This window comes from Engraulis encrasicolus, chromosome 1 (assembly GCF_034702125.1).
Source record: "Engraulis encrasicolus isolate BLACKSEA-1 chromosome 1, IST_EnEncr_1.0, whole genome shotgun sequence".
Taxonomy (NCBI): Eukaryota; Metazoa; Chordata; class Actinopteri; order Clupeiformes; family Engraulidae; genus Engraulis; species Engraulis encrasicolus.
In genome coordinates this window covers 44,814,840-44,840,345 of record NC_085857.1, presented here as the reverse complement: position 1 = coordinate 44,840,345, position 25,506 = coordinate 44,814,840, and the positions used below count along the sequence as shown (strand labels likewise).

The 25,506-nt window shown below is 41.2% G+C and overlaps 1 protein-coding gene across 3 annotated transcripts in view; it reads right to left on the bottom strand.

The window, feature by feature from the left end:
* Positions 1-21,907, bottom strand: part of LOC134452766 (NACHT, LRR and PYD domains-containing protein 12-like) — a 60,887-nt gene extending 38,980 nt beyond the window's left edge. The window contains exons 1-2 of one of the 3 annotated variants that reach the window (XM_063203353.1): positions 20,145-21,907; positions 19,706-19,876 (exon numbers count right to left, since the gene is read on the bottom strand). In XM_063203353.1, the coding sequence (XP_063059423.1) occupies positions 19,706-19,876; positions 20,145-21,898 (1,925 nt within the window). In that variant the 5' untranslated portion in view covers positions 21,899-21,907. The remainder of the gene's footprint in view (positions 1-19,705; positions 19,877-20,144) is intronic. The other 2 variants (XM_063203345.1, XM_063203362.1) reach the window with 2 other exon arrangements.
* Positions 21,908-25,506: the final 3,599 nt, after the last annotated feature.

The following is a 25,506-nucleotide window of genomic DNA, read 5'->3' as shown; positions in this document are numbered from 1 at the left end:
ATTTTAGTTGGGTAGTGTGTGTTTTAAGAATATTCTAGTCTATTTGTGTACTGGGGAGGTTTACGACCTTTTACGACAGCTGTTGCCAGCTCGTCTATAGTCTATTCTGCAGGCAGAATGGCTGTGTGCTAGCTATTTAAAGATGGCTGCCTCTTCTGCAGAGAGGGGGTCATATTAACACTTTAAGGGCAGAGTTGTGAAACAGACATAGAATATAAGTGAATGAGTTTCTGAATGTGTGAGTGAATGGATGTTTAGTGTAATTATACAATACATTATTAATCATAGAATCAGTTTATGGAAATTAATTTTCAAACATTGGAGTTGGTTACAACACTAACAAGCAGCTGCAAACACTATAGTCATGACAGAATGCATGTACATACATAGGATGCACACATACACAAAGTGGAAAGCTCAGAAGTTTAAAGAAAGGAGACTATAGGTGCACTTTGCCAATGGTGTAAAATGTAACATTGAATTTTGTTCCTCTGTAGGAGTTTTAACTTAAGAGGTAAAATTAATTATGGAGAAGTTTAACTTGCTTTCCACTATGGTTAAGTGTACCATGTCATAGGAATGTAACGGAAGCTGAGCTACATGTATCATACACAAGTACATACATACATACATACATATTCATGGGGTTAAGTGTTATCTTGAATGATTGAATCTGCAGATTGTTTGGGTACTTCTTCTGTCAACTGTTTAGTGTTCTGTTCTTGTGGTCAACTATGGTACTACTGTTGTTTAATTAATATTGATGAAGTGGTATTATGTTGACTACAAGAATAGATTTTAAGTTGAGCCTAAGCTTTCCTTTTCAGTTGCACAGACGGGTCCCTTGAAATGTGCAGACATTCATCATACTGGATCTGGAATGACCACCAGTCCTAGGTCTTTGCCTCTCTGAACTTCTTTTTATTGTGTCCTAAATTGGGGGTATAGAAAAAAGTGGAAAAAGTGAAGTAATGCTAGCCTATACAACAAAAGATGGATATGAACGCGCCGGTATCCTAAAATACAGTAACACATAGACTGAACACATTGAGTCTATTTAACTTTTAGTTTCTTTCCTTTGGAGGGATTTTTGTTTGTTTTATTTCTTTAAAAGTTTAATTTCAGATGGGGACATCACCTTTGATGTTTGGGGTTTTATTTTTGAGTCACTGCTATTGATAGCTCTAATTATTCTCTTAACATTACTAAGTGGAGTCTTTTTAGCATCTGTAATAACACATGTTATAACCAGAGATGTGTGTGTGTCTCTTCCTTTCAGTAGCTAAAGATGGCGCTTTACGACCTGTCGTAAAAGGACACTGCTTGCAGGGGCATGGAGTGACTGGTCATACAGAGTGGGTGAGACAGAGAGTGAATGAAAGGCACATACACTTTGATATGGTAGGAGAGTTTAAGGTAACGCTTCTTAAAGCGGTGACTCATTCTCATTTATAGTTTCATTTCCTTTTTCATTTTTATTTTATTTCAATTTCATTTTGCACAGTTTGTTTATTTATTTGGGGGGTTTGAGTTATTTTGCCCACAAGGGTAATTGGTTTATTTTATCACTTAGAACTGACATGTGAAGTTTGATACACTTGAACACAAGTATACTTAAGTCAAGGTTAAATATCAAGCATAAAGACTGAAGTTAGTTGACATTTAGGACATGTAGTCATATCTGACATTGCTGAGTACATACAGTACAACACACTTTAGGATTTTATTTGCAGACATTTAAATTCATTTTTGGTTTCACTTTAAGTTTATTTTTATTTCTTTTGGGGTTTTATTTTATTTTGGGAACTTAATTTATTTTATTTTGGTTAACGTTAACGTGGGAGTTTTAATACTGTAAGCGTGCGAAGCATTCGTGAGATTGCATTAGGCACAAAGTACCTCTCAGATATGAGAAGTTGACCTGTTCCACAGAAAATAAGTCTATTCTCTGTGGAAGGGGGGTAGAGTGTAGAATTTTAAATTATTTTGCCAAAGGAAGTGTTTAGGTCATGAAATTATTTTGCCAAAGGAAGTGTTTAGGTCATGAACAAGTTCACTAGAATGCACCATACATGCATACAACATCATATAGGATTAGGAGAAGTGTATACACTGATTGTTGAAAGTGGTGAAATAATTTGGGTGTGTGCTAACATTGGTTTGTAGTTACAGGTGGAAAAATTGAGGAGTGGTCGAAGAGGAGAATATCATCGTGGACGGTTGCCAGTGGATGATCTCTCTGCCTCTCTGGGAATCTCTCTCAAGGACTGAGCTGTCTCTCAAGTGAGGGAAAAGTTCATCATGGACAGTTGGACTGAGGTCATCAAAGGGTTGTCTCTGCTGAGATGATCTGTTGCTGTTTCCGGAGGATCAACGACTGTCGTTTTGAAAGTTTTGTGGATTAATTGACGGTGTTTCTTTCTGATTGAAAGTGGACTGAGTTTGTTTCAAGTGACAAAGGGGCGTCAGGAGACGTTCCAGGAGTTTCGATGGACAGAGTTCAAGGAGCTGAGGTCAGTTGGACCTGATGGCAGGTGTGGGCAAGAATGCCAGGACTGGATCCTGCCAGCTAGAGAAATGCTGGAGGAGTGCAGAGAGTCGCTGAGGAAATTGCCACAGTGCCATGCAGGCAAGGAGCTGATGCCAGCATCCACGGACTGGTGCCAAAGAAATGTACCAGAGATCGTCGAAAGATTGCTGAAAGACTGAGTTGAATGGTACTGGAGTTGTAGGGGGTGTCTCGTGATACCTTCTCCGCAAGGGGCTCGGCCGAGTGTTTCCAAGGCTCGGACAGTGCTCACCTGGAGGGTATGCTATGGACATATGCTAAGAATGGATCTACAGGAGCAACGACAGCTGCCCATGAGGGTAGCGAGGACTGAGTGAGTTTGCTGTTTCAACAGGTTTCACCAGAGAGATGAAGGGAGAGAGAGAGAGAGAGACTGGTCTGGCAACAACAAGATGGCGTCATGGACATTATGGACATTAGTTAGTTGACCACTTCCTTGAGACAGGTTAGGGGTATACTGCACACCAGATTGTTTCATTGATTTCACATTTTTCATTATTTCATTCATTTCACATTTTTTTTGTTTTATTTCCTTGATTTAATTTGCTGATTACTTTATTATTTTCAGAAAGTGTCTGATTTCAGGTTTTGAAGTTTATTGCATACAGTTGCATTCAACATTTAGTGAGGTACATACTGATTCTGATTTTACAGGAATAAATTCATTAAAGGCTGTCGGGCCACACACTCAAAATGAGAAAATATTCACATGGGTTTGCAAAACAGTGGGTGGTTCAATAAAGGGGGCAATTCTTTATTAATTTTCTTTTGGGAAAAGTTTGGGTTAACGAGAGTGTCAACTTTGAAGGAAGTTTCATATTTTATTGACTGACTGTTGTACATTTTAGTGCTCAAAAGGTTTCATGCAGAATATTAATGAAAAAATGATTTTAAGGTTTAAAATTCGGTTTGAATTTCAAAAGGGGCGTTATGTCGTAGTTTTGCCAACATTTCTTCATTAATATTTACAATTATTTATTGGAAATTAACATAATATCTTCACATGTAGAATATCTTCATTTTAGAGATGTTTTGCTCTCAAATGTGCTTCTCTGCCAGCAATACACTTTTAGAGACATTCTGTGGGTCCACCAAAGACAGCTGCTGTCGTAAACTGAGCTACAGAGGTGTCGATTGTCACACAGCCACTTGGGCTGGACTTAGTCAGTTGGAGGCTGAACTGACCATATTTGTGAATGTATTCTTGTACTGAGGCACTGATGCTTTGACCATATTACATGATGTAATACACTTGTGGGGTTTAAATACTGTTCTCAGATGCAGTTCAGTAGAACGGTTGCGGTAAGGATAGGTGAGGTTGTGAGCAGGGCCTCGTGCTCTGTCTCACAACAAGCCGTTCTCACACTTAGAGAAGAGCTGGGGACGACTGGGGAAGCGCTTGGCGGATGGGCGCTAAAGCCCTGATGCTAAAGGCACTATGCTACATTATGGTATTCTAAGGGTTAACTGAATTGCTCTTCTCACTTGCAATGTATCAATAAATGTAACTTTCTTGATGGCAATGGCATTCGTCTTCTCCTGTGATTTCCTGGCTTCTGGTTTCTTCACTGTTCTCCTGCACAAAGATGGGTAATGTATGCTTATGGCTGATTGAGCCCAATGAACTAAATAATAACTAAGTATGTAATAGTGATAACAATAATATAAGTACTTAGGTATTAATTGGTAAATGGTAAACATACACGAGTCAGATAGCAGAAGATGGTTATCCATTGTGCAACAGGCAATAGCCCAGATTAAGTCTTATTAATTAAATTGGGTTATGGACTATTTTATTGGCCCAGCTAATAATCTTAATTAGCAATGTGGGTTAATAAAAAAGTTACAACAAAAGCTACAACCCTCTCGAATGAAAATGAATGTACAAAAATAAATTTCAGGCACCAAAGAAAGATTGACCCTTTAATGAACACAGACAGGGCAGATTTTGAGAAGACAAAAGTTTTGTCGCCTATCGAACATAATGTGAAAATGAGCAGATAAGTCACTTCAAAACACTTCAAATACACAGATCGGGTGTCATACTTAATCACTGATTCACTCACACCTCTCCAGAAAATCAACTTTGACCTTAGGTGTATGTTTAGGGTCATTGTAATCATGGAAAGCAACACAATGAAAATCAATGGAGTTCAATGAGAGATGGTGACATATTTGCTATTCGAAGAGCAATACATTTTTAACTTCATGATGTAATGTAATGATAAAAGCCCTCACACACCAGCAGCATGCATGCAGCTCCACATAAGAGCTGTATCCCTCCCATGTTTGACTTTAGGCAACATTTATTGTTTCCAAATTCTTCACCTTTAACACCAAAGAAGTCTCTCCCACTGTCCTGTCTCAAAAAAGCCAGCCAAGAGTATGTCAGGCCTAATTCTGACAAAAATGAAGGCTAATGGGACTCATACTCTGAAGTCAAGATCCCATGCAGTGTTCACGCTAGAATTCTTACCGGCCGGACAAGTGGCCGGCTGTATTGCAGAATACCGGACATTTGAAATATCTAACGGACCTTCCGTCATATGGCCAAACACACACTCCCTAATGGGTCAAAGTGTAGTAAATCTTTTCTGCCAGCAAAACTTAAATTGCACTAACATTTGGCCAGTTGGCTGGTGTTAATTTAGAGCCCTGCTTGTGCGCACGGGCCGGGGAGTAAACGCGCGCTTTCTTTCATACACTCGAGAGCTCGAGCTGAAAGAGAAAAAAAAACAGCCAGCCAACGTGCTGTGCGCAGATCCCTAAATTATCAACTCAAACAGTGCATTCTGTCAGCAAACCCGAAGAGGATTTCCCTACTCAACTTGGGTAACGAGGTGATGCCTGTAATAGTGCAGTAATGGTATCGACGCTACTGAAATTTTAACTGTATTGCGTTGTGTTCCTGCGCTCTCGAAAGTAACGGAATTGGCACGTTCCGTAGGATGCTCTATATATGGGCTACACGTTTTGGTCGGTGATGAAATAAACCCTGCATGCACTTTCACTGGGACTTTTCGCGAGTCCATCGTTCTCTGGAATGTTTAACTTGACCCTCTGTAGCCTACTTGGAGATCCACCACCAATTTTCAGTAGAGGTAAAAGTGAAAGTGATTCGATGCTGCGATGCTGCGCATGCCATTGAGTCCCATACCGTTAGGCTTGACTTCGCAACTGGGCATGATATGGTTTTGTAAATGCAATGCCCTTTGTTGTGTTCACTGATATATTGGTAAAAATAGCCTACAAAAAAACTGAATCGTGACATCACAGCAGCCAGCGTGAGTCAAGTGATTATAAGCATAACGTGATTGGGGACAACGACGGTGGGGACGAGAGCGCAAGCAATATTGCGTGCTGCTTATGACAAGTTCATTTACATGGGCTATTCACAAATATTTTCAGCTTTGTTCAGTTTCATATTAGGCCTACTGGTGTTTTGTAACTTTAAGTAGGCCTATTTAAAATGAGCTAATATTATTTACTGACTAATTGCAGTCATTTTTGTCGGACATTTTGTCCGGCCACATTTTATTTTGCCGGTCATTCATGCATGCAAACGGCCAATGTCCGGCCACAGCCGGCTAACGTGAACCCTGATCCCAAGATTAACCATTTTAGAACTGATAGCATGAAAAATATATGGTGTTGAAGATGAAGAATATGAAAAAAGATAAATGGTGATTAAAGTGATACATGGTACAGATACAGCTCTTATGAGGAGCTGCATGCATGCTGCAGGTGTTTGAGGGCTTTTATCATTGATTAAATCATGAAGTTAAACATGTATTGCTCTACGAAAAGCGAATATGTCACCATCTCTCATTGAACTCCATTGATTTTCATTGTGTTGCTTTCCATGATTACAATGACCCTAAACATACACCTAAGGCCAAAGTTGATTTTCTGGAGAGGTGAGAGTGATTCAGTGATTAAGTATGACACCCAATCTGCGTATTTGAAGTGTTTTGAAGTGACTTATCTGCTCATTTTCACATTATGTTCGATAGGCGACAAAACTTTTGTCTTGTGAAAATCTGCCCTATCTGTGTTCAATAAAGGGTCAATCTTTCTTTGGTGCATGAAATTTATTTTTGTACATACATTTTCATTCGGGAGGGTTGTAGCTTTCATATGAGTGACTTCTGAAGCCAAGTGATTAATTGAAAGTCAGGTTATTAGCTGTTATTCCAAACAGATGGATAGGCGACAACTCTTTTGGAGGCGAGTGTATGAATATTGATACCGCATGTGATATGTGACATCTTCAAAAATACTTTTAGAAGAGTGGAAAAGGGAAGAAAACCACACACCTTAATGTCTGCAGTTTGCCGTTGGTGTGGTGTAATGCTGCATATAGAAGCTGGACTCCATGCACACTCATGTTATTATCAGCCAGATCCAGCTCTGTCAGGGAGACACAGGACTGCAGGGCAGAGGCCAGAACTTTGTAGGATTCATCCGACAGCTGACAGCCAACTAGTCTACAAGGAGAAAGAAACATGACATTTCATCATGCAGAAAATTATGCAAACATTAGACTTAAAGCTAGAACAACACAATTATTAGGATATTTCCTACATCTTCCTTAGTTACTGTTTTGTGTTATTTCTTCTTTATTGAACCATCAATGCAATGCAACTTAAACTTGTGCCAGTCCCTCCAGTTTTTTTGTGATTTTGCGTTGGCATGAATTCCCATCTAGTCATCAATATGCCGCATATTCTTGTGATGCCACATATTTCCTACTATGCCGCATAACTACGGTATAACAAAATACACAAAAATACAGCCCAACAGTCATAAAAACCCATGCATCCACCACAAATTCTCTCTATTGTCAAATACTCATCTTTGATTTATGTCAGTTGAATCAAGAAAAAGCACAATTTGTCTTCCTTTGGCAAACATTGCCATAACTGAACAAAATCAACTAAAGCAGCTTAGTAAAATATTGAGTGCCCTTAAATATGGAACATCAGCTGTTACTCCAGTAAGATCTGTAGTCCCAAAATACCACAAATCTTAATCACACTTTTTACAAATCCAGTTCAAAAGGCTTAAATTTTTCCAAAAATAGTCAAACTGTGCTAGTTTTAAGAACAGTATATAATAACCAGGGCCGCACACAGGACTGTGATGGAGTGGCCATCACTAGGGTTGTGGGTGTGTTCTGACTAGGCTAATGAGCCTGGCTCTTTGGTATGGCGGTCAGAGCCCCAGTTTGATACCCCAGAAGGTCTGGGTTTGAGTCCCGACTGAGCAACTCTACTTCCCTTCGCTACAAATGGTGTCAGAAGTGGGATGGCTACCGTGACGCCATCGGAAGCGTATCCATTGTGTGTGAGCCGTAATTCCATGTGAGGGACCTCCAGGATTGGTGACCCTGGTGTGAGGGACCCCAGTAATGGGTGAAGCATTGATGACAGGGCACACTGGATGGGAGAAGCATGAAGGGCAGTTGTGTGGGGGACACCATGAGAATGGGAAGGCAGTGTGATGGAGTGACCATCACTAGGGTTGTGGGTGTGTTCTGACTAACATGCCAATGAGCCTGGCTCTTTGGTGTAGCGGTCAGAGCCCCAGTTTACTACCCCAGAAGATCTGGGTTTGAGTCCCAGCTGGGCAACTCTACTCCCCTTCGCTACAAGGACATGTGGTCATTTTTTGTCTGTATCATCTTTGAATTAAATATACAAATGCTTTTAAATTATGTATAACATTTCATAATTCCATCATGAAGAACATATTTGTGAATATTCACAATTGTGTTAATGGTACAGCCCAATTGACATCAAATCAGTCTGACACCCCTGCCTTACAATATTAGTGGTAGAAAACATTTGTTTTAGCATGTTGTACTCTGCTCATGTCTAAACACTTATTATATGCTTGTGTAATATTCATTCCATATCTGACCAGAAAACTTGAATGTGTGTCGAGACTTGATCTGGTGTGGGACCGCTACCTCTATGAGTCTCTGAAAGCTGCAACAAGATCAAAGCGTGGGACTGGGATTCAGAGACGTGTGGTGGGTGATGCAACCATCCCCAGCAACTGGCAAAACTTCCTTAGAGTTGATAGCAATAAGACAGAGTTGTTTGCCTTTCTCTCAAATGCTCTGCTCAGATCACTTGTGCAGGAGGATAAACAGCTTGTAATCACTAGTGACATGGAAGTACTTAGCAAGCCACCACTCTCAGATAGGTCTTCGATTGCTCCTTGTACACATGAGGAAGCTGATAGTCGCATGCTATTACATGTCGCCCATGCAGCAAGAAATGGCCATCATAAAATTATGATTCAAACAGTTGATACTGATGTTGTGGTGCTAGCTGTGGCAGTGGCTCAGATACTACAGGCAGATGAGCAAGGCAAACTAGATGAGCTTTGGTTGGCTTTCGGAACTGGAAAGAATTTCCGCTACTTAGCAGCCCATGAAATTGCAGCAGGACTAGGGCCTGAGAAGGCACGTGCACTACCAGTGTTCCATGCATTAACTGGTTGTGACACAGTGTCAAGCTTTGTTGGCCATGGAAAAAAGACTGCGTGGGCTGTATGGGCTGTGTTTCCTGAGCTTACACATGCCCTGTTGAAATTGTCTTCAGCCCCAAATGACATACCACAGGAGATAATGACAACAATTGAGAGGTTTATCATCTTACTCTATGACCGAACCAGCACATGCACAGAAATAGATACGGCAAGGAGGAAGTTATTTGCACAGAGGCACAATGCAGAATCAATTCCTCCAACCAAGGCTGCCCTGGAAGAGCATGTGAAGAGAGCTGTATATCAAGGAGGCTACGTGTGGGGTCAAGTGCTGGTGTCAACACCAGAATTACCTTCACCGTGCAAATGGGGTTGGTCAAAGACATCGGAAGGGGACTATGAACCCTTCTGGACTTGCCTACCAGATGCAGGTCAGGCCAGTTATGAACTCATCTCCTGCAAATGTAAGAAGGGCTGTGTTGGGCAGTGCAGGTGCAAAAAACTCAATTACAGTGCACTGCCCTCTGTTTCTGTGAAGGCGAGTGTGAAGAGTCTTCCTCGTGATGGACCAATGAATGTAATGACTTCGCTCCAACCATCCTGGTTTGGACGCAGCTTTAGGTTTGGCCTCACTTAAGACTCTTATGAACTAAAATGTTTATAGTTCAAATTATAGTTCAAATGTTTATAGTTCAACAAAACCCCAAAAAAACTTTATAGTTTATAGTCTGAATTATAGTTCAAATGTTTATAGTTCAAATAAAAAAAAAATTAAAAAAAAAAATATTTAAAAAAACTTGAAAAAAAAAGAAGATCCAGTTCAAGAAAAATGTGTAATTCAACACAGATATAACCATTCTGAAGAAATGGCGGCCATTTGCTCCAACCATCCTGGTTTGGACGCAGCTTTAGGTTTGGCCTCACTTAAGACTCTTATGAACTAAAATGTTTATAGTTCAAATTATAGTTCAAATGTTTATAGTTAAAAAAAAAAAAAAAACTTTATAGTTTATAGTCTGAATTATAGTTCAAATGTTTATAGTTCAAATAAAAAATAAAATATATATATTTTTTTTAAAAAACTTGAAAAAAAAAGAAGATCCAGTTCAAGAAAAATGTGTAATTCAACACAGATATAACCATTCTGAAGAAATGGCGGCCATTTTGAATTTTCAATGAAATGTTCAATCATCAAAAAGCACATTATCAAGTAAATATGGTGAATAAATTCAACAAATCTTGTCTGCAATAATAGTTTGCATCCATCACTCAAGAAAACAGTTGTTGCTGGCGGCCATTTTGAAAAACAGCTGCCATGGGCGCCATGTTGAAAATTCATGATGGCTCCATATCTAAATCTTTTTAGAATGCCTTTGGCTACATGTGTACCAAATTTCATGCTTGTATCACAAACTGAACGATTCCTTCATATTTTGGAGCTAAGCTATTAGACTACTATAGAGTGATACTGCTATGAAGGCTAGGCTATCCACTGGCTGACGCCTCTTGCCAAGTAGAATGCACCTAATGTACCAAACTGGTCTGGTCCCCCTGAATGACTGAGAACCACTGACTGGCAGAGATTCTGGTGTTAAAACAAAGATGAGAACTAATTTAAATAATGACACCATGGCCAAGTCTGACATTAGGATTTCATTATAAAAAGTTATGCATCTATAGACTTCATCATTATAACACAGTGCACACATAGTCTGTTTGTTTCATGTGCTGATTTACAGTGAAACATCACATTAATTTGTACTATTAAATAGCCTTAGGTGGCATTGGTTAAATGGCTAAGCTAGGAATCTCCATCTGCAACCTCTGAACATTTGGTCAACAAATTATAATGTGTGAAACGAATGGTTGTTGTCTAGAATTAACAATGCTGCCTTCACATGTGATGGAAAATAAGTTTGTTTGCATACTGTGTGTTTGTCTACTGGATATAAGAGGTCAAATACATAACTTTGGGCAGACATGTTGGATGTCCGTATTTTTCTGGTGGCAGAAGTAATGTCACATAGCAGAGACTAATGCTTCAGAAAATGACCACCTACCTTAAATCCAGCAGCTTACAGTGAGGAATAGACAGTCCCTTACAGATGAATTCAACTCCAGGATATCCCCAGGCATTTTTACTCAGGTCAATCTCCAGCAGGGGGTTCGCTGATTGCAGAGCATTGGCCACAACCTCACAGGATTTATCAGTGAGCTTACAACCAGACAGTCTGTAAAGCAAAAGGCCTCAGTAAGCCCAGAACATAACAAGACAAAACACTTTTCTTCAACAGTTAACATATGGATCATTTTGTATTCCTTGTCTTTAGATATCTTTGTTGTATCATCTGCTGTAAAGGACGAGATGAAAAATAATCGTATTCATTAAAAAACACACAAATACCGAAGGACTTCAACCACATGTTCAGGATTCCTCCATGTGGAAAGTAATAGTTCCTGTGCAGGGCTTTCAGGTGGGCTGTTGTCCAAATCCAGCCTTGTTGCAGCAGAGGGGTTTGACATCAGAGTGAAAGCCAGCCAAACACAACCATCCCCTGAGATATAGTTAGGGGAGATCCTGAAAGAGACATAACACAAAAAAGAGACATTATGACTCACATCCACACTGGCCTTTTTCTTCTCCATGTCAAAATACAGTATGCAGCAGCTTCATGCTATTGTTCTACACTCCCACAGGGATATTAGTGTCATACAAACTATGTTTTAGTTCAGAAGCCATTCCCATACAACTATGACACAAAAGTAATTAACACATTCAACACAGAAATGTAACAACTTGACTGTATTTATTTAATTTCTCTCAATGCATACAATTGTTACGGAGGGATATTGTAGTTGCATGTAGACTAGACAGCACACTACCACATCCACACCACATGGGGGCACCGGCTACCTTTTGAGGCTCTGTGCCTTTAAGAACAGTGGAAGCCATTTTGAAAGGGGAGTGGGAGAACACCTGAGAGGTTGGCTGGTGAACTGGTGAGCAAGCTGCTCGCATGCTGGAGCTTGTTTGGCCAGCATTGGAGGTACCCTGCTCACAGAGCTCACGGATATATGGACCCTTATCGCACTTGGGCATTTATGGATATTATGGACCTGTGTATCTTATGGCATATCGTGGGGTTTCCCTCACAAAGATGAACGCTGAAGGAGAGCCAGCTGGAGAACCGCTCTGGAGATTGAGCTGACCGTCAATGAAGACATGAGTTTGCGTTTGCCCGGGGCTCAGAGAAGGTATGCTTGGTTGCCTTTTCACCACATCCATGCACTTATTATCTTACATACTGACTTACACGTTTTAATGCACACATAATGTTAGGAGAGTTAACAGGGAGAGAGTTAACCTCGTAATAAGTGGAGGCTTCGTCCGGGACTGAACATTAGACAACGAGCTTGGGTTGGTTGTGTTGGTTTGTGGAAGTAGCATAATTGTTTGTAGCATGGGAGCTAACCATGTGCTTGGGTATCTAGGTGGCTAGGCTAATGGCTTTGTGATAGGACTTGGTTTCTTTGTTTGTTTGGTTATTTTTTGTTTCCTTTATTTGCTTTTGGTAAGAGTTGTGCGGTATCAACTGCTTACTGTGTTTTTGCTATGTTTACAGTTTGGATTTGGAGTGAGAGCTGTGTGGTATCAGCTGCTTACTTTATTGCTATGTTTTGTGCCAAGGTCCTATGTGCGTTTGATTTGTTTGCTAGCTAGCCAGGTAAGCCGTTGGAGTAATGTCTATGCTATTTCTGTAAATGGGGGCTCGAGCCAAGTAAAATGAATGCCAGTGATTACAGTTTGTTGAATTTGCTGTCCTTCCTGGTGCTAGATGGTTTGCATTGAGTAGCTTGATTTTGTGAATTGTGAAAATGTCTGTCTTTGTGGTGGAAGACTTTTTGGCAGAAGAGGTGACGCGACTTCAGTTGCTGAGACTTCCTAAGCAAGATGTACGCGCAGTGGTGGACTTTTGTGGGGCGAAGGTATCGGCTGATGCAAGGAAACCGGAACTCATTGATGTACTGTTAATGTGGCTAGGGGCAAGTGATGAAAAGGGAGAGGCTGTAAAACTGCATGAAGAGGAAATGGCAGTACTGCGAGAAGACATAGGGAAGATGAGACAGGAAATTGAAATGATGCAGAGAGAGATTGAACAACTGGATAATGACGGGGTTACACTCCCTCAGAAATACCCTCTGTCTTCTGCAGGCTCTTTCGAACAGCTGGTGCCCTGCTCGCACTTGAAAGAGGGAATTGAGAAAACTGGAATTGTGGAGGTAGCAGATACGTTGTTTGAAGAAATGAATGAGCTTTGTGATGACGAGGTCACTGTTGGGGAGGAGAATGTTGGAAGTGAGGAGGAAACAGTAGACCTAACTGATACATTCTTTGTGGATTTGGAGGAACTCTACTGTAGTGAAGCTAATGCTATTGATGTCACAGCACATGTGAGGGACCATCTGAAAATGCCCGTAATTTGTCTGTGTGCAAGGAAACTGTTGGCGGTGTTGCCTTTGAACCTGAGAATGACGCTGTAGCTCTGGGCAGTACTGACATAGTGAGGTGGTAGTGCAAAGTCCTGAATTGCATAGCTTGGGTGAGAACGGACAGGAAGCTGACCCCGTTTCTGAGAATGAAGTGTCTGATGTTATTAGGTTGCCTTTGCGTCCTACTACCGAAGAGATTGAAGATAATGCTGTTTGTGATAGGGATGCCCATGTGGATACTTGTGAAGCTGCTGAGGGCAGTGTGATGTACAATGAAATCTTGAACTGTGAGAGCTCTGACCTGCCTGTTGGAGAGGAGCCACAATGTAACTTAGCATCTGATGGATTGAACATTAATCTCCTGGTGGATCCTAAACTACTGCTTGGTGTGTTTCATCATGAGGTTTATCGAACTCTTTCTGTGGATTCGTATGAGCGCATGTCTATTGTGCTCTGGGGAGTGACTATGTGTCCTGTTTGGCAGTCATGGCAAATTATACCCAAGCCTCCGGTTACGGGTGGCACTGGAGTGCTTTGGTGGGTCATAGCAATAACCTGAGCATAGTTATGATTGGATACGGATAGATTTATGGGTTTTGCTGTTTTCTCAAGGTTTCCCATACGTTACTGTTGGATGTCCAAGGGAACTATTCTTGTCGTTTTTAGTTCTGTTTTAGAGAACAGTGTATATAATTTGTAAATATGAAAGAAAAAAGGAAAATGTGTAGAGTTTAAAAAAAAAAGTATAAAAGATAAAAATGTTTTTTAAATAAAAAAACATGGTTTGAGGGGGGAAGGACTGTTACGGAGGGATATTGTAGTTGCATATAGACTAGACAGCACACTACCACATCCACACCACATGGGGGCACCGGCTACCTTTTGAGGCTCTGTGCCTTTAAGAACAGTGGAAGCCATTTTGAAAGGGGAAGTGGGAGAACACCGGAGAGTTTCGCTGGTGAACTGGTGAGCAAGCAGCTCGCATGCTGGAGCTTGGTTGGCCAGCATTGGAGGTACCTTGCTCACAGAGCTCACAGATATATGGACCCTTATCGCACTTGGGCATTTATGGATATTATGGACCTGTGTATCTTATGGCATATCGTGGGGTTTCCCTCACAAAGATGAACGCTGAAGGAGAGCCAGCTGGAGAACCGCTCTGGAGATTGAGCTGACCGTCAATGAAGACATGAGTTTGCGTTTGCCCGGGGCTCAGAGAAGGTATGCTTGGTTGCCTTTTCACCACATCCATGCACTTATTATCTTACATACTGACTTACACGTTTTAATGCACACATAATGTTAGGAGAGTTAACAGGGAGAGAGTTAACCTCGTAATAAAATACACCCATATGAAAAAGTCTTACTAAAAATGCATATGGATTATATCTGTTCCATAATAATATTTTAAGGGTCATACAAGGCACAAACCCACATATACAAATCTAACTATTTTTTAATTCATTTTCAGTCATATATGTCATACACAATTTATGTTACTATGGGCTTATATATTTTGTATAAGTAAAAAGATTGGAAAATAGTGCTGTCAGTCATATATGCCATACACGATTTATGTTACTATGGGCTTATATATTTCGTATAAGTAAAAAGATTGGAAAATAGTGCTGTCAGTCATATATGCCATACACGATTTATGTTACTATGGGCTTATATATTTCGTATAAGTAAAAAGATTGGAAAATAGTGCTGTTTTTGGATGAATGCCAATCAGATGTGTGCTGTATTTGTGCCATGTTGTTGTATATGTTACAGTAGGCCCTATGTGTATGCCATATTTAAAGGTGCACCATGCAATATTTGTTGTAGATCATTTCCAGCTAGGGTGACCACCTGCTAATAAGTCCAAGGGGGGACAAGGGGTATGCTTCGGAGGGACAATGTGGGACAGACACCCCCCCCCCACACACACACACACACACACACACACACACATACACACATTTGTCTTTAGGCAATATAGGCCTATATATAATCAAAGTGACAGTCAAGAAAGACAAATAAAAAAATCATGAGTGAAGTTCTTCGTCAGGTTGATTTTTTTTCCGGGAAGCTTATTTAGACTGTCTAGGCCTGTGTTATATACAAATATTACATTTAAAGTCTCATGCTTCATATGACAAATGTGCAGAATTCATATAAATATTGGTGTCAGAAACTGTTTAAGAAATGTACAAATTAAATCAGGTTTGCATATAATTAAATGTATAAACTTTATAAAATTTATATACGAATATTACATTTCAAGTTGTAAACTTCATATAAACTTAATATAGGAAGTCTGTAAAATCCAACTACGGAACATGTACGGAACATACGTGTGATGGAGTGACCATCACTAGGGTTGTGGGTGTGTTCTGACTAACATGCCAACGAGCCTGGCTCTTTGGTGTAGCGGTCAGAGCCCCGGTTTACTACCCCAGAAGGTCTGGGTTCAAGTCCCAGCTGGGCAACTCTACTCTCCTTCGCTATAAATGGTGTCAGAAGTGGGATGGTACCGTGAGGCCATCGGAAGCGTACTCATGGTGTGTGAGCCGTAATTCCATGTGAGGGACCCCCAGGATTGGTTACCCCCGTGTGAGGGACCTCAGTGATAGGTGAAGCATTGATGATGGGGCACATTGGATGGGAGAAGCATGATGGGCAGTTGCGTGAGGGACACCATGAGTGTGTGAAGCGCACGCGTGCGCTTCCCGAAGGGGAAGGCAATGTGATGGAGTGACCATCACTAGGGTTGTGGGTGTGTTCAGACTAACATGCCAACGAGCCTGGCTCTTTGGTGTAGCGGTCAGAGTCCCACACGTAAATTGAATAAGACTTCAATATGATTTTAACATAAAACGTGCATTATTTCTATAGGAATATAGTAGTTTTCTCATATGTTTTAGTCAATATAATATAGTATTATGCATTGTTGGCATGTCAAACTCTTATAAGAATTTATACTGCATGCAGTCATGTTATATGGCATGCGTATAAGTTCCATATAGTATTTCTTTTCGAAAAGGGGCCATAATCGACTATCATGATAGACATATATTAGAAAAAGTATAAGTGACTCTTGCAAATCTGGCACATTTTTTCTATACGATTTCATGTAAGGAACATGCATGTTTGCAGTATATGAATCATATAATTCTTTTTCATATGGGCAGTACATCTGTCAATACAGCATCTGCTATATTCATGGATCGTGCAGGAACCATTCTGACAGTTTGTTCAGTTTTTCCACTTAACGACATCACTTTGGACAATTCAGTGTGCCACAACATATTTCGGAAAATTGATACCACATGTGATCTGGGACATCCTTAAAAACACTGGAAAAGGAACAAAACCCCACACCTCGGGGGGCGCTGTGGCGCAGCGCGCTAAGCCCCCCACACTTGGGCTTGCATGCCCATGGGGACCCCGGTTCGAGTCCGGATGGGGTCATTTCCCAACCCTACCCCATCTCTCTCCACACTCACTTCCTGTCGCACCTTCACTGTTCTATCAAAATAAAGGTAAAAAAAAGCCAATAAAAAGCCCATAAAAATGTATATTTTTTAAAATAGAAAAAAACCCACACCTCAACCTTTGCAGTTTGCAGTTGATGTGGTGTAATGCTGTATATAGAAGCTGGACGCAATGTGCACCACCATCAAATTCTTAGTATTCATTATTACTGGGATTCATACATGAAATTGCGGATCTTCTCCAAGTACAACATTTTTAATGGCTAGAAATCAATTTCTTTTACCAGCTTTGAAACAATTAGAAGTCTTGGGCTGCTTTCCTGTTAAGATTCAGGGTCAAAATAGACCAATGTTGTATGTTATCTGAAGAGGTGTTTCCATGAGATAGACTTAGAGTAAAGATTAACGAGGCTGACTGCATTTGAATCTGAAAGCCAGCAAATGTTAGTCCATGGTAGGACCTATTACCTGTGGAACTACCATATAAGTCATGAAATGCAAGTGTCATGGTCTATTCATATATTTGATGGGATTCATATTTAAAGAAAGCCAACAAAAGGGCACAACATTCCTTGAAGCCTGAAGCGACTGGTATAGTACAGGGCAGAACGTTTTGTGACATTACGTTGTTTAAGTATAACTCCAGTCAATTTCAACATGCCGCTGTAATGCTCACACTACCCTGGACTTGTCAGTACCTGAGCTTTTTTCCCCTTTTCTTCAGCCTTTTCCGATATCCTGGTTATTGTAATGAGGGCAGGTGTTTGTTTAAATAAAAAAAATAAAAAAAATCTTGATTTATTCCCAAAAACATCCAAAAGGTTATGCAACATCAGCAGACAACTAGCTTTTGGGAAAATAATTGGAGTAGGCCTAAATTAAGCTTGTTTTAAATGTAAACAAAATCTGCCCCCATTAAAATAGCTCAGATCTCGGAAAAGGCTGAGCCGGAAAAATGCAGAATCAACGGTTACTGGCAAGTCAATTGTCCTTACAGATGTACAGTGCCCTCCATAATTATTGGCACCCCTGGTTGAGATGTGTTTTTTAGCTTCCAATTATTTTATTTTTTTTCTAAATAATATGGGACCTTAATGGAAAAAAAGAGAAAAATCCAACCTTCAATACAAGTGCATTTATTCAGTGGGGAAAAAATCCCACATAAAGAAATAATTATTTGACATCAAATAATGTGTGTCACAATTATTAGCACCCCTGGTGTTAATATTTTGTACAACCCCCTTTTGCCAACAAAACAGCACCTAATCTTCTCCTATAATGTTTCACAAGATGGGAAAAGACAGAAAGAGGGATCTTCAGCCATTCCTCTTTGCAGAATCTCTCTAAATCATCCAGAGACCTGGGTCCTCTCCTCTGTACTCTCCTCTTCAGCTCACCCCACAGGTTCTCAATGGGGTTGAGGTCAGGGGACTGAGATGGCCATGGGAGGAGCTTGATTTTGTGTCTGGTGAACCATTTCTGTGTAGATTTGGCCATATGTTTAGGGTCATTGTCTTGCTGAAAGACCCAGTGACGACCCAGCTTCAGCTTTCGGGCAGAGGGCAACAGATTTTGATTTAAAATGTCCTGGTATTTCAAAGCATTCATGATGCCATGCACCCTAACAAGGTTCCCAGGGCCTTTGGAAGCGAAACAGCCCCACAGCATCACTGACCCACCCCCATACTTCACAGTGGGTATGAGGTGCTTTTCAGCATGCGCATCTTTCGTGGTACGCCAGACCCACTTAGAGTGTTTGTTGCCAAAAAGCTCAATCTTGGTCTCATCTGACCAAAGCACACGGTCCCAGTTGAAGCCCCAATACCGTTTGGCGAACTCCAGACGCTTGCGTTTATGATTGTGAGTGAGGAAAGGTTTTCTCCGTGCATGCCTCCCAAACAGCTTGTTGGCGTGTAGACAGCACCTGATGGTTGATTTGGAGACTTTGTGACCCCAGGATGCTACCATTTGTTGTAATTCTGTAACAGTGAGCTTTGGAGATCTTTTGATTTCTCTTACCATCCTCCTCACTGTGCGTGGTGGCAAAATAAACTTGGGTCCTCGTCCAGGCTTGTTTACCACTGTTCCAGTTGTTTGAACTTCTTAATTATTCCTCTCACAGTGGATATGGGCAGCTGCAGTTGAGTGGCAATCTTCTTGTAGCCTCTGCCTGACCTGTGAAGGTCGACGCACATCTGCCTCACTTGTATGCTGTGTTCCTTTGTCTTTCCCATGTTTAAGAGTGGATAAGAGAAATGGCCTTGGTGTCACGTCATATTTATACCCCAGGGAAACAGGAAGTGATGAATTACTAATTAAATGTTCCTACATACTCTGGTAAACTTTGTAAACTACTGTAGAAATGACAGAAATGCTTCAATTATATTTATTTCCTGGGAATTGTTAAGGGTGCCAATAATTGTGGAACAGGTGATTTAATGAAAAATAATTATTTTTCAGTCAGGGATTTTTTTTATTTTCTTACAATTCATTTGAGTTGAAGGCTACATTTTCCTACAATTTTCAGTGTGACAGTATTCTTCTGCAATAAACACTGAATTTATTTTAAGGCTTTTAACACATCTCAACCAGGGGTGCCAATAATTATGGAGGGCACTGTATATGTGGTAAACAACAATAGCTAATCCAGTCACTTGCCAGCATTACTGACCTCAATGTCTCCAGTTTACAGTGTGGACTCTGAAGAGCAGACAATAACTTCTGTAATAAATTCTGCAGGTGAGTCTGACTCAGGTCCAGCTCTCTTAAGGGAGAGTTTGCAGACTGCAGAGCTGAGACCACAGTCTCACAGGATGCCTCTGTTAGCTTCCAGCCAGAAAGTCTATAACACAATGAAAGTCAATAAGGCAGTGAAATGTGGAACATGTAATATGCCATTCAGTACTCATATTTTTTTATATCATCTTTTTTAAATGTACTCTCCTCTGATAGGACCAAGAAGTGTGACTACAAAAAAACTGCCAAATTCAAATGAGATTGCAAATCACAGTGTATATTTACTTAGATGATATTACATACATAATAATGGCTATGGAAACAGGTCTGAACTTCAAATGGACAAATGAATTCAATTATACAGATGAACTCACACAGCTTTTCTGCAGCATCGTATAACTGGGACTAGTCTCCTGATACCCTCTGGAGAGGATTTGTATTTTCTTATATCAAACTCATCCATCACCCCGTCAGACATCAGAAGCACATGTGCCAAGGCAGAGCAGTGAGCCAGTGAAAGCTGTTTGACTGATCCCTTCTCTGCCTTGAGGTAAGCGTGTATTTCATCATGGACAGACGAGTCATGCATTTCAACCAGGCAGTGGAAGAGATTGATGCACCTCTCAGGGGAGATGTTTGGTCTCTGCATCACCTTCAGGTTCTTGATTGTTTTCTTCAAACTCCCTGGGCTGCTGTGGGTATGAGTCAAGAGGCCAAGCAGGAGTCCATGATTTGACGGCAGGGAAATTCCATGAAGGAAACGAACAAACAAATCAAGATGTCCATTCTTGCTTTCCAAAGCTTTGTTCACTGCACTCTTCAACAGCTCATCAAGTGGTGTTTTTGCTATTCTGGCATTTCTTTTCACAAACTGTCCCAAGACCTCCACATTCTTATTAAGATAAGATGAGAACACATGCAAAGCAGCCAGAAACTCTTGGATGCTCAGGTGGACAAAGCAGTAAACCTTCTGGTGTTCAAACACACATTCCTCCCTGAAAATCTCAGTGCACATGCCGGAGTACACTGATGCTTCACTGACATCAATGCCACACTGTCTCAGGTCTTCTTCATAGAACATGAGGTTGCCATTCTCCAGGTGTGTGAAAGCCAGCTCCGCCAGTTTCAGAATGACACTCTTGTGGGACTCCAGAAGCCTCTGGCTATCTGCTTCAGTTTCCTCTTGATACTTCTGGTGCTTCCTGGTGGTCTGGATGAGCAGGAAGTGTATGAACATCTCTGTCAGGGTTTTAGGGGCTTCCCTCCCATCTTCTTCTTCCAGTATCTGCTGAAGGACAGTGGCGGTGATCCAACAGAAGACTGGCATGTGGCACATAATGAAGAGGCTTCTGGATGCTTTAATGTGTGTGATGAGTCTGTCGGCTAGACTGTAGTCACTGATCCTCTTCCTGAAGTACTCTTCCTTCTGTGGGTCACTGAACCCTCGTATTTCTGTCACCAGATCCACACACTGGGAAGGGACCTGACTGGCTGCTGCTGGTCTGGAGGTTATCCAGATTCGAGCCGAGGGAAGCAGGGCTCCTTGAATGAGGCTTGTCATCAGCACATCCACGGGTGACAGTTCTGTTACATCTGACAACTGCTGGTTCTTTTGAAAATTCAGTGGAAGTCGACTCTCATCCAGACCATCAAAGATGAATATGATGTTGCAATCTTTGTACTCACTATTTTCCAACTCAATCAGCTCAGAGTGGAAGTCAAGCAGGAGCCTATGAAGACTGTACTGATGATCTTTAATCAAGTTCAGCTCTCGAAATGGAAGCACAAACATGAAATCCACATCCTGATTATCATTCTCTTCTGCCCAGTCAAGGATGAATTTCTGTACTGACACTGTTTTTCCGATGCCAGCAATCCCTTTGGTCATGACAGTCCTGGTGCATTTGTCCTGTCCTGTTAATGGCTTGAAAATGTCATTACAGTTGATGGCTGTGTCGTCTGTAGTTTGTGGTCTGGATGCTGCTTCTACCTGCCAAACTTCATGTTCGTTATTCACGTCTTCACTTTCTCCCTCAGTGATGTAGAGCTCTGTGTAGATCTTGTTCAGGAGTGTTTGTGTCCCTGTTCTTATGATGCCTTCAGATATACTCTCAAACCTTCTCTTCATTTTGGATTTATGGTTCATCAGTACACTATTCAGGTCACAGTTACCTTATGGCATAAAACAAAGCTTAATGTTAGTTTAAGCTTGAAAATAATACATGGCCTTATATTCTTAATTGCAATTCTTAATTGTAATTGTATTGTTGTCAGTTTATTAGTGTACATACAAAATTATTTTTAAAAATAAATATATTACAACTCACCTGCTAGTCTTTTAGCCCTTTTAGCTGGAGCATGGTCAGTCAGGATATGGTTGCTGCCTGCTGTGTGCTGAACTAAAGAAGGCTGTGGAGAATACTGTGCTGCATGCTTGTGTGGGTTTACTGGACCCTTCCCCATCTCTGAGCATGGATATTGAGGATATTGTGCCATGACTTCAGGAGGCCAAAGAGAAGATTGTGCCAAACTCTTGTGCAGATGTAGAGGATCCTGCCTGATCTCTGAGGTTGGGTATGGAGGATATCGTGCAATGACATCAGGAGGCTGTAAAGAGGACTGTGCCGTGATCTTGTGAGGGTGTAAAGGATCACGTCCCAGCTCTGAGTTAGGATATAGCGGATATTGTGTAATGACTTCAGGAGGCTGCAGAGAGGACTGTGCCGCAGGCAAATGTGGATTTAGACGATCCTGTCCTATCTCTGAGTATACAGGATGCTGCTGCAGGTATGCATGTTGGTATGGAGACGGGTGCAGCAATGATTGAGGTCTGGGGAGATGACGTTCCAGCATGTTATTGTGGTGGTAAAGGGAAGGATCTTGCATGGTTGCAGATGGGTTTACAGAGGGTCGTGTTGTGGTTGCAGAATGGTATAGCGCATGTTGTGCCATGGTTGCAGAAAGGTATGCAGAAGGTTGCATTATGATTGCATTAGGATTTACAGTAGGTTGTGCCATGGTTGCAGATGGGTTTACAGTAGGTCGTACAGCGGCTCCAGAGAGGCTTAGGTTAGGGGGCGCAGTAAACACAGGAGGGTATACATTGGGTTGCACAATGCTTGTGTATGGAGGAGCTTGTGCTATAGACCCATGTGAATGCAGGAGGGTTTGTGCCATGGTTGTGTCCGGGTTGATAACAGGTTGTGTTCTGCATCTTTGTCTGCACTGGGGACAGCTGTAGTCTCCTGATGGACCAGACTGGCTCCAGCAGCTGCTGATGCACTGGCTGCAGAAACTGTGTCCACAGGTGGTGATGACCAGGGAACTCAGTGGCTTCACACCACACACACCACACCTGGACTGATCGCTGGTCAGACTGTTCCTGAACCCACTGCAAAGGAAAACAACCATCATTAATATAACATCAATTGTAACTACATTGTACAATTAAAGTCAAGCTGACAACATGGTAAAATAAAAACAAACAAGTTCCTCAAGAAACCTTAGGCCACTGTATGTCCGTAGCAGAGGCGATTTTCTTTAGACTTCAGAGGACGCGGAGAGTCCCATCTCCTAACATGTGCAGACGTGTCGATATTATTTATACTGTAAATGTATTCCACATCACACCGTAGAGTTCATTCATAGTTACAGGTTACTTATAAAGTTGTCTGGTCCGTATTCCAAAATCATAGACTACAGCTTTCTGGTCAATGCATTTCCTCAAAGACATTATGAAGTCTCTGGGACTGCTAGTACTACTCATTGCCGCGAAACCCGTCAGGCATTGGCTGAAATGCCAAAATATTGTCCCGCCCGGACTTAATTGAAGTCTCTGGGGCTGAATGAGTATCAGCTGGCCAGGACGCTGAACGGCACCCATAGTGATTGAAGGAATATGAATATGAATATGATTGACAGGAGAGTTGATGAATTATAACCACCACTAGCACTGTTACTACAATGACCCATCATCATCATCATGACAAGGTTTTCAGTTGCAAGAGTTTGACATGAAGTTATTGAGATGCTATTATTTTACAAAGTGTCAGTACAAACACTTAAGGGATTTAATCATAACAACCGGATCCCCACGCGGACGTTTGGACGTGTACTTGGGATGACCGAAATGAAGGCAGGCTAATTTTGCCTCAGTAAAGCTGGTTTACCGTTTCAGAAAATAAATCGATTTGATGTGAACCGTAGAAAAGTGTTCTGTTGTTGTTTACCCACCACCAATCTGAACAAACTGGTAGACTAATGTATTGCATTCAGAAATGATCAAATATTTGTCAGGCTGTGTAATCTGACGTTGCTTTGCTTGTGCATCTTGCTTTCGCTAGTATACTAGCTTCTTGTTGTTAGCAAAATTCCTGCCATGGACAGAGCTCGTCTGCTCTAGCACTAGTCTACATTAGTGACATGCTGGTGGGGACCAGAAGGATCCTTTTATGTCAAAAAGAAAATAATTTCCAATGTGTTACAAACTCATGATTAAACTAGAACGGGCACTCGGTAGAGCGCAAACCTTCGCCTACGCCACTTATTTTTTTCTGGCCATCTTCAGAGTGTGAGGCATAACATGCTCCAAATTTTGGTGTTAGTTTCATTTAAATCGGACCGGAATATCGTAATATTACATTTTGGCCCAGTCTTGACCTCTTATTCAATTCAGCATGCACATGTTGTTCTGGCATATAGTGCTTGGCAAAGAAAAGTCACTGGAGCCACATAGACAAAAATGAACAATTATCACCTTGATATTAATGTTTTATTCCACATAACCAACTTATACATTAATAACATGTCCCCATTGGATTTAACTGTAAAAGAAGTGTACATGTAAATGAATATCAAACATATGAAATCATCTTTATCGGCATTGAAATAGTCACAATAGTCAACCTCAGGTTTAAGACCAAATTACGAGCTGATATTATAAATTGAATTATTTCCGAAGCAGTCAGTACCTGTCACTATAATTACGCTCAAAATTACAACACGAGAGACACACAAATGATGTCGTGGTCAGAGTAGTAAGTGTCCACGACTTCCAGATGTACTGTGACCGCCTGGTTTATGTATACGTGGTCCAGTAGTGTCCCTTGGTCGGTCGTCGGTCCTTTGACGTACTGGCGGAAGCCGTGGTGACTGAGAAGCTGGACGATGTCATTTTCATAAAAATCGGTCCAGAATTGACCAAGTTAAGATGAGAAACGTGCATTTCGCAAGGTCTTGACCCCACTGACCGTTGACCCCCAACCGCAAAAAAACGTATGGACACCACCATGACGTGTGGCACATCACAAGATCGGGAATTGAATTCTGCACATCTTGGCACTGGTTTCAGGCAAATCGGATGCCAATTAACCGAGATATCGCAAATTTACGTTTTTGACCTTTTCGTGACCTTGACCTTTGACCCAATCACTCCCAAAAAGTAATCGATTGTTCCTTGGGTCATGACCAATCATCCCACTAAATTTCATAAAAATTGGCTCAGTTCTGTCTGAGTTATACGAAGTACAAACAAACAAACATATTCACAAATAAATAAATAAATAAATACACAGCGGTCAAAACATAACCTTCGCGACAAAGTCGGCGAAGGTAATCACTGTAAAACAGCTTCATGAATCATCTTGTCTTAGCACGTTGAGACGGGCTGCAGGGTTGCCAGATGAGGCTGATGATGTCCAGCCCTAAAAATGCTCAAAACCTGCCTGAAAGCACTAA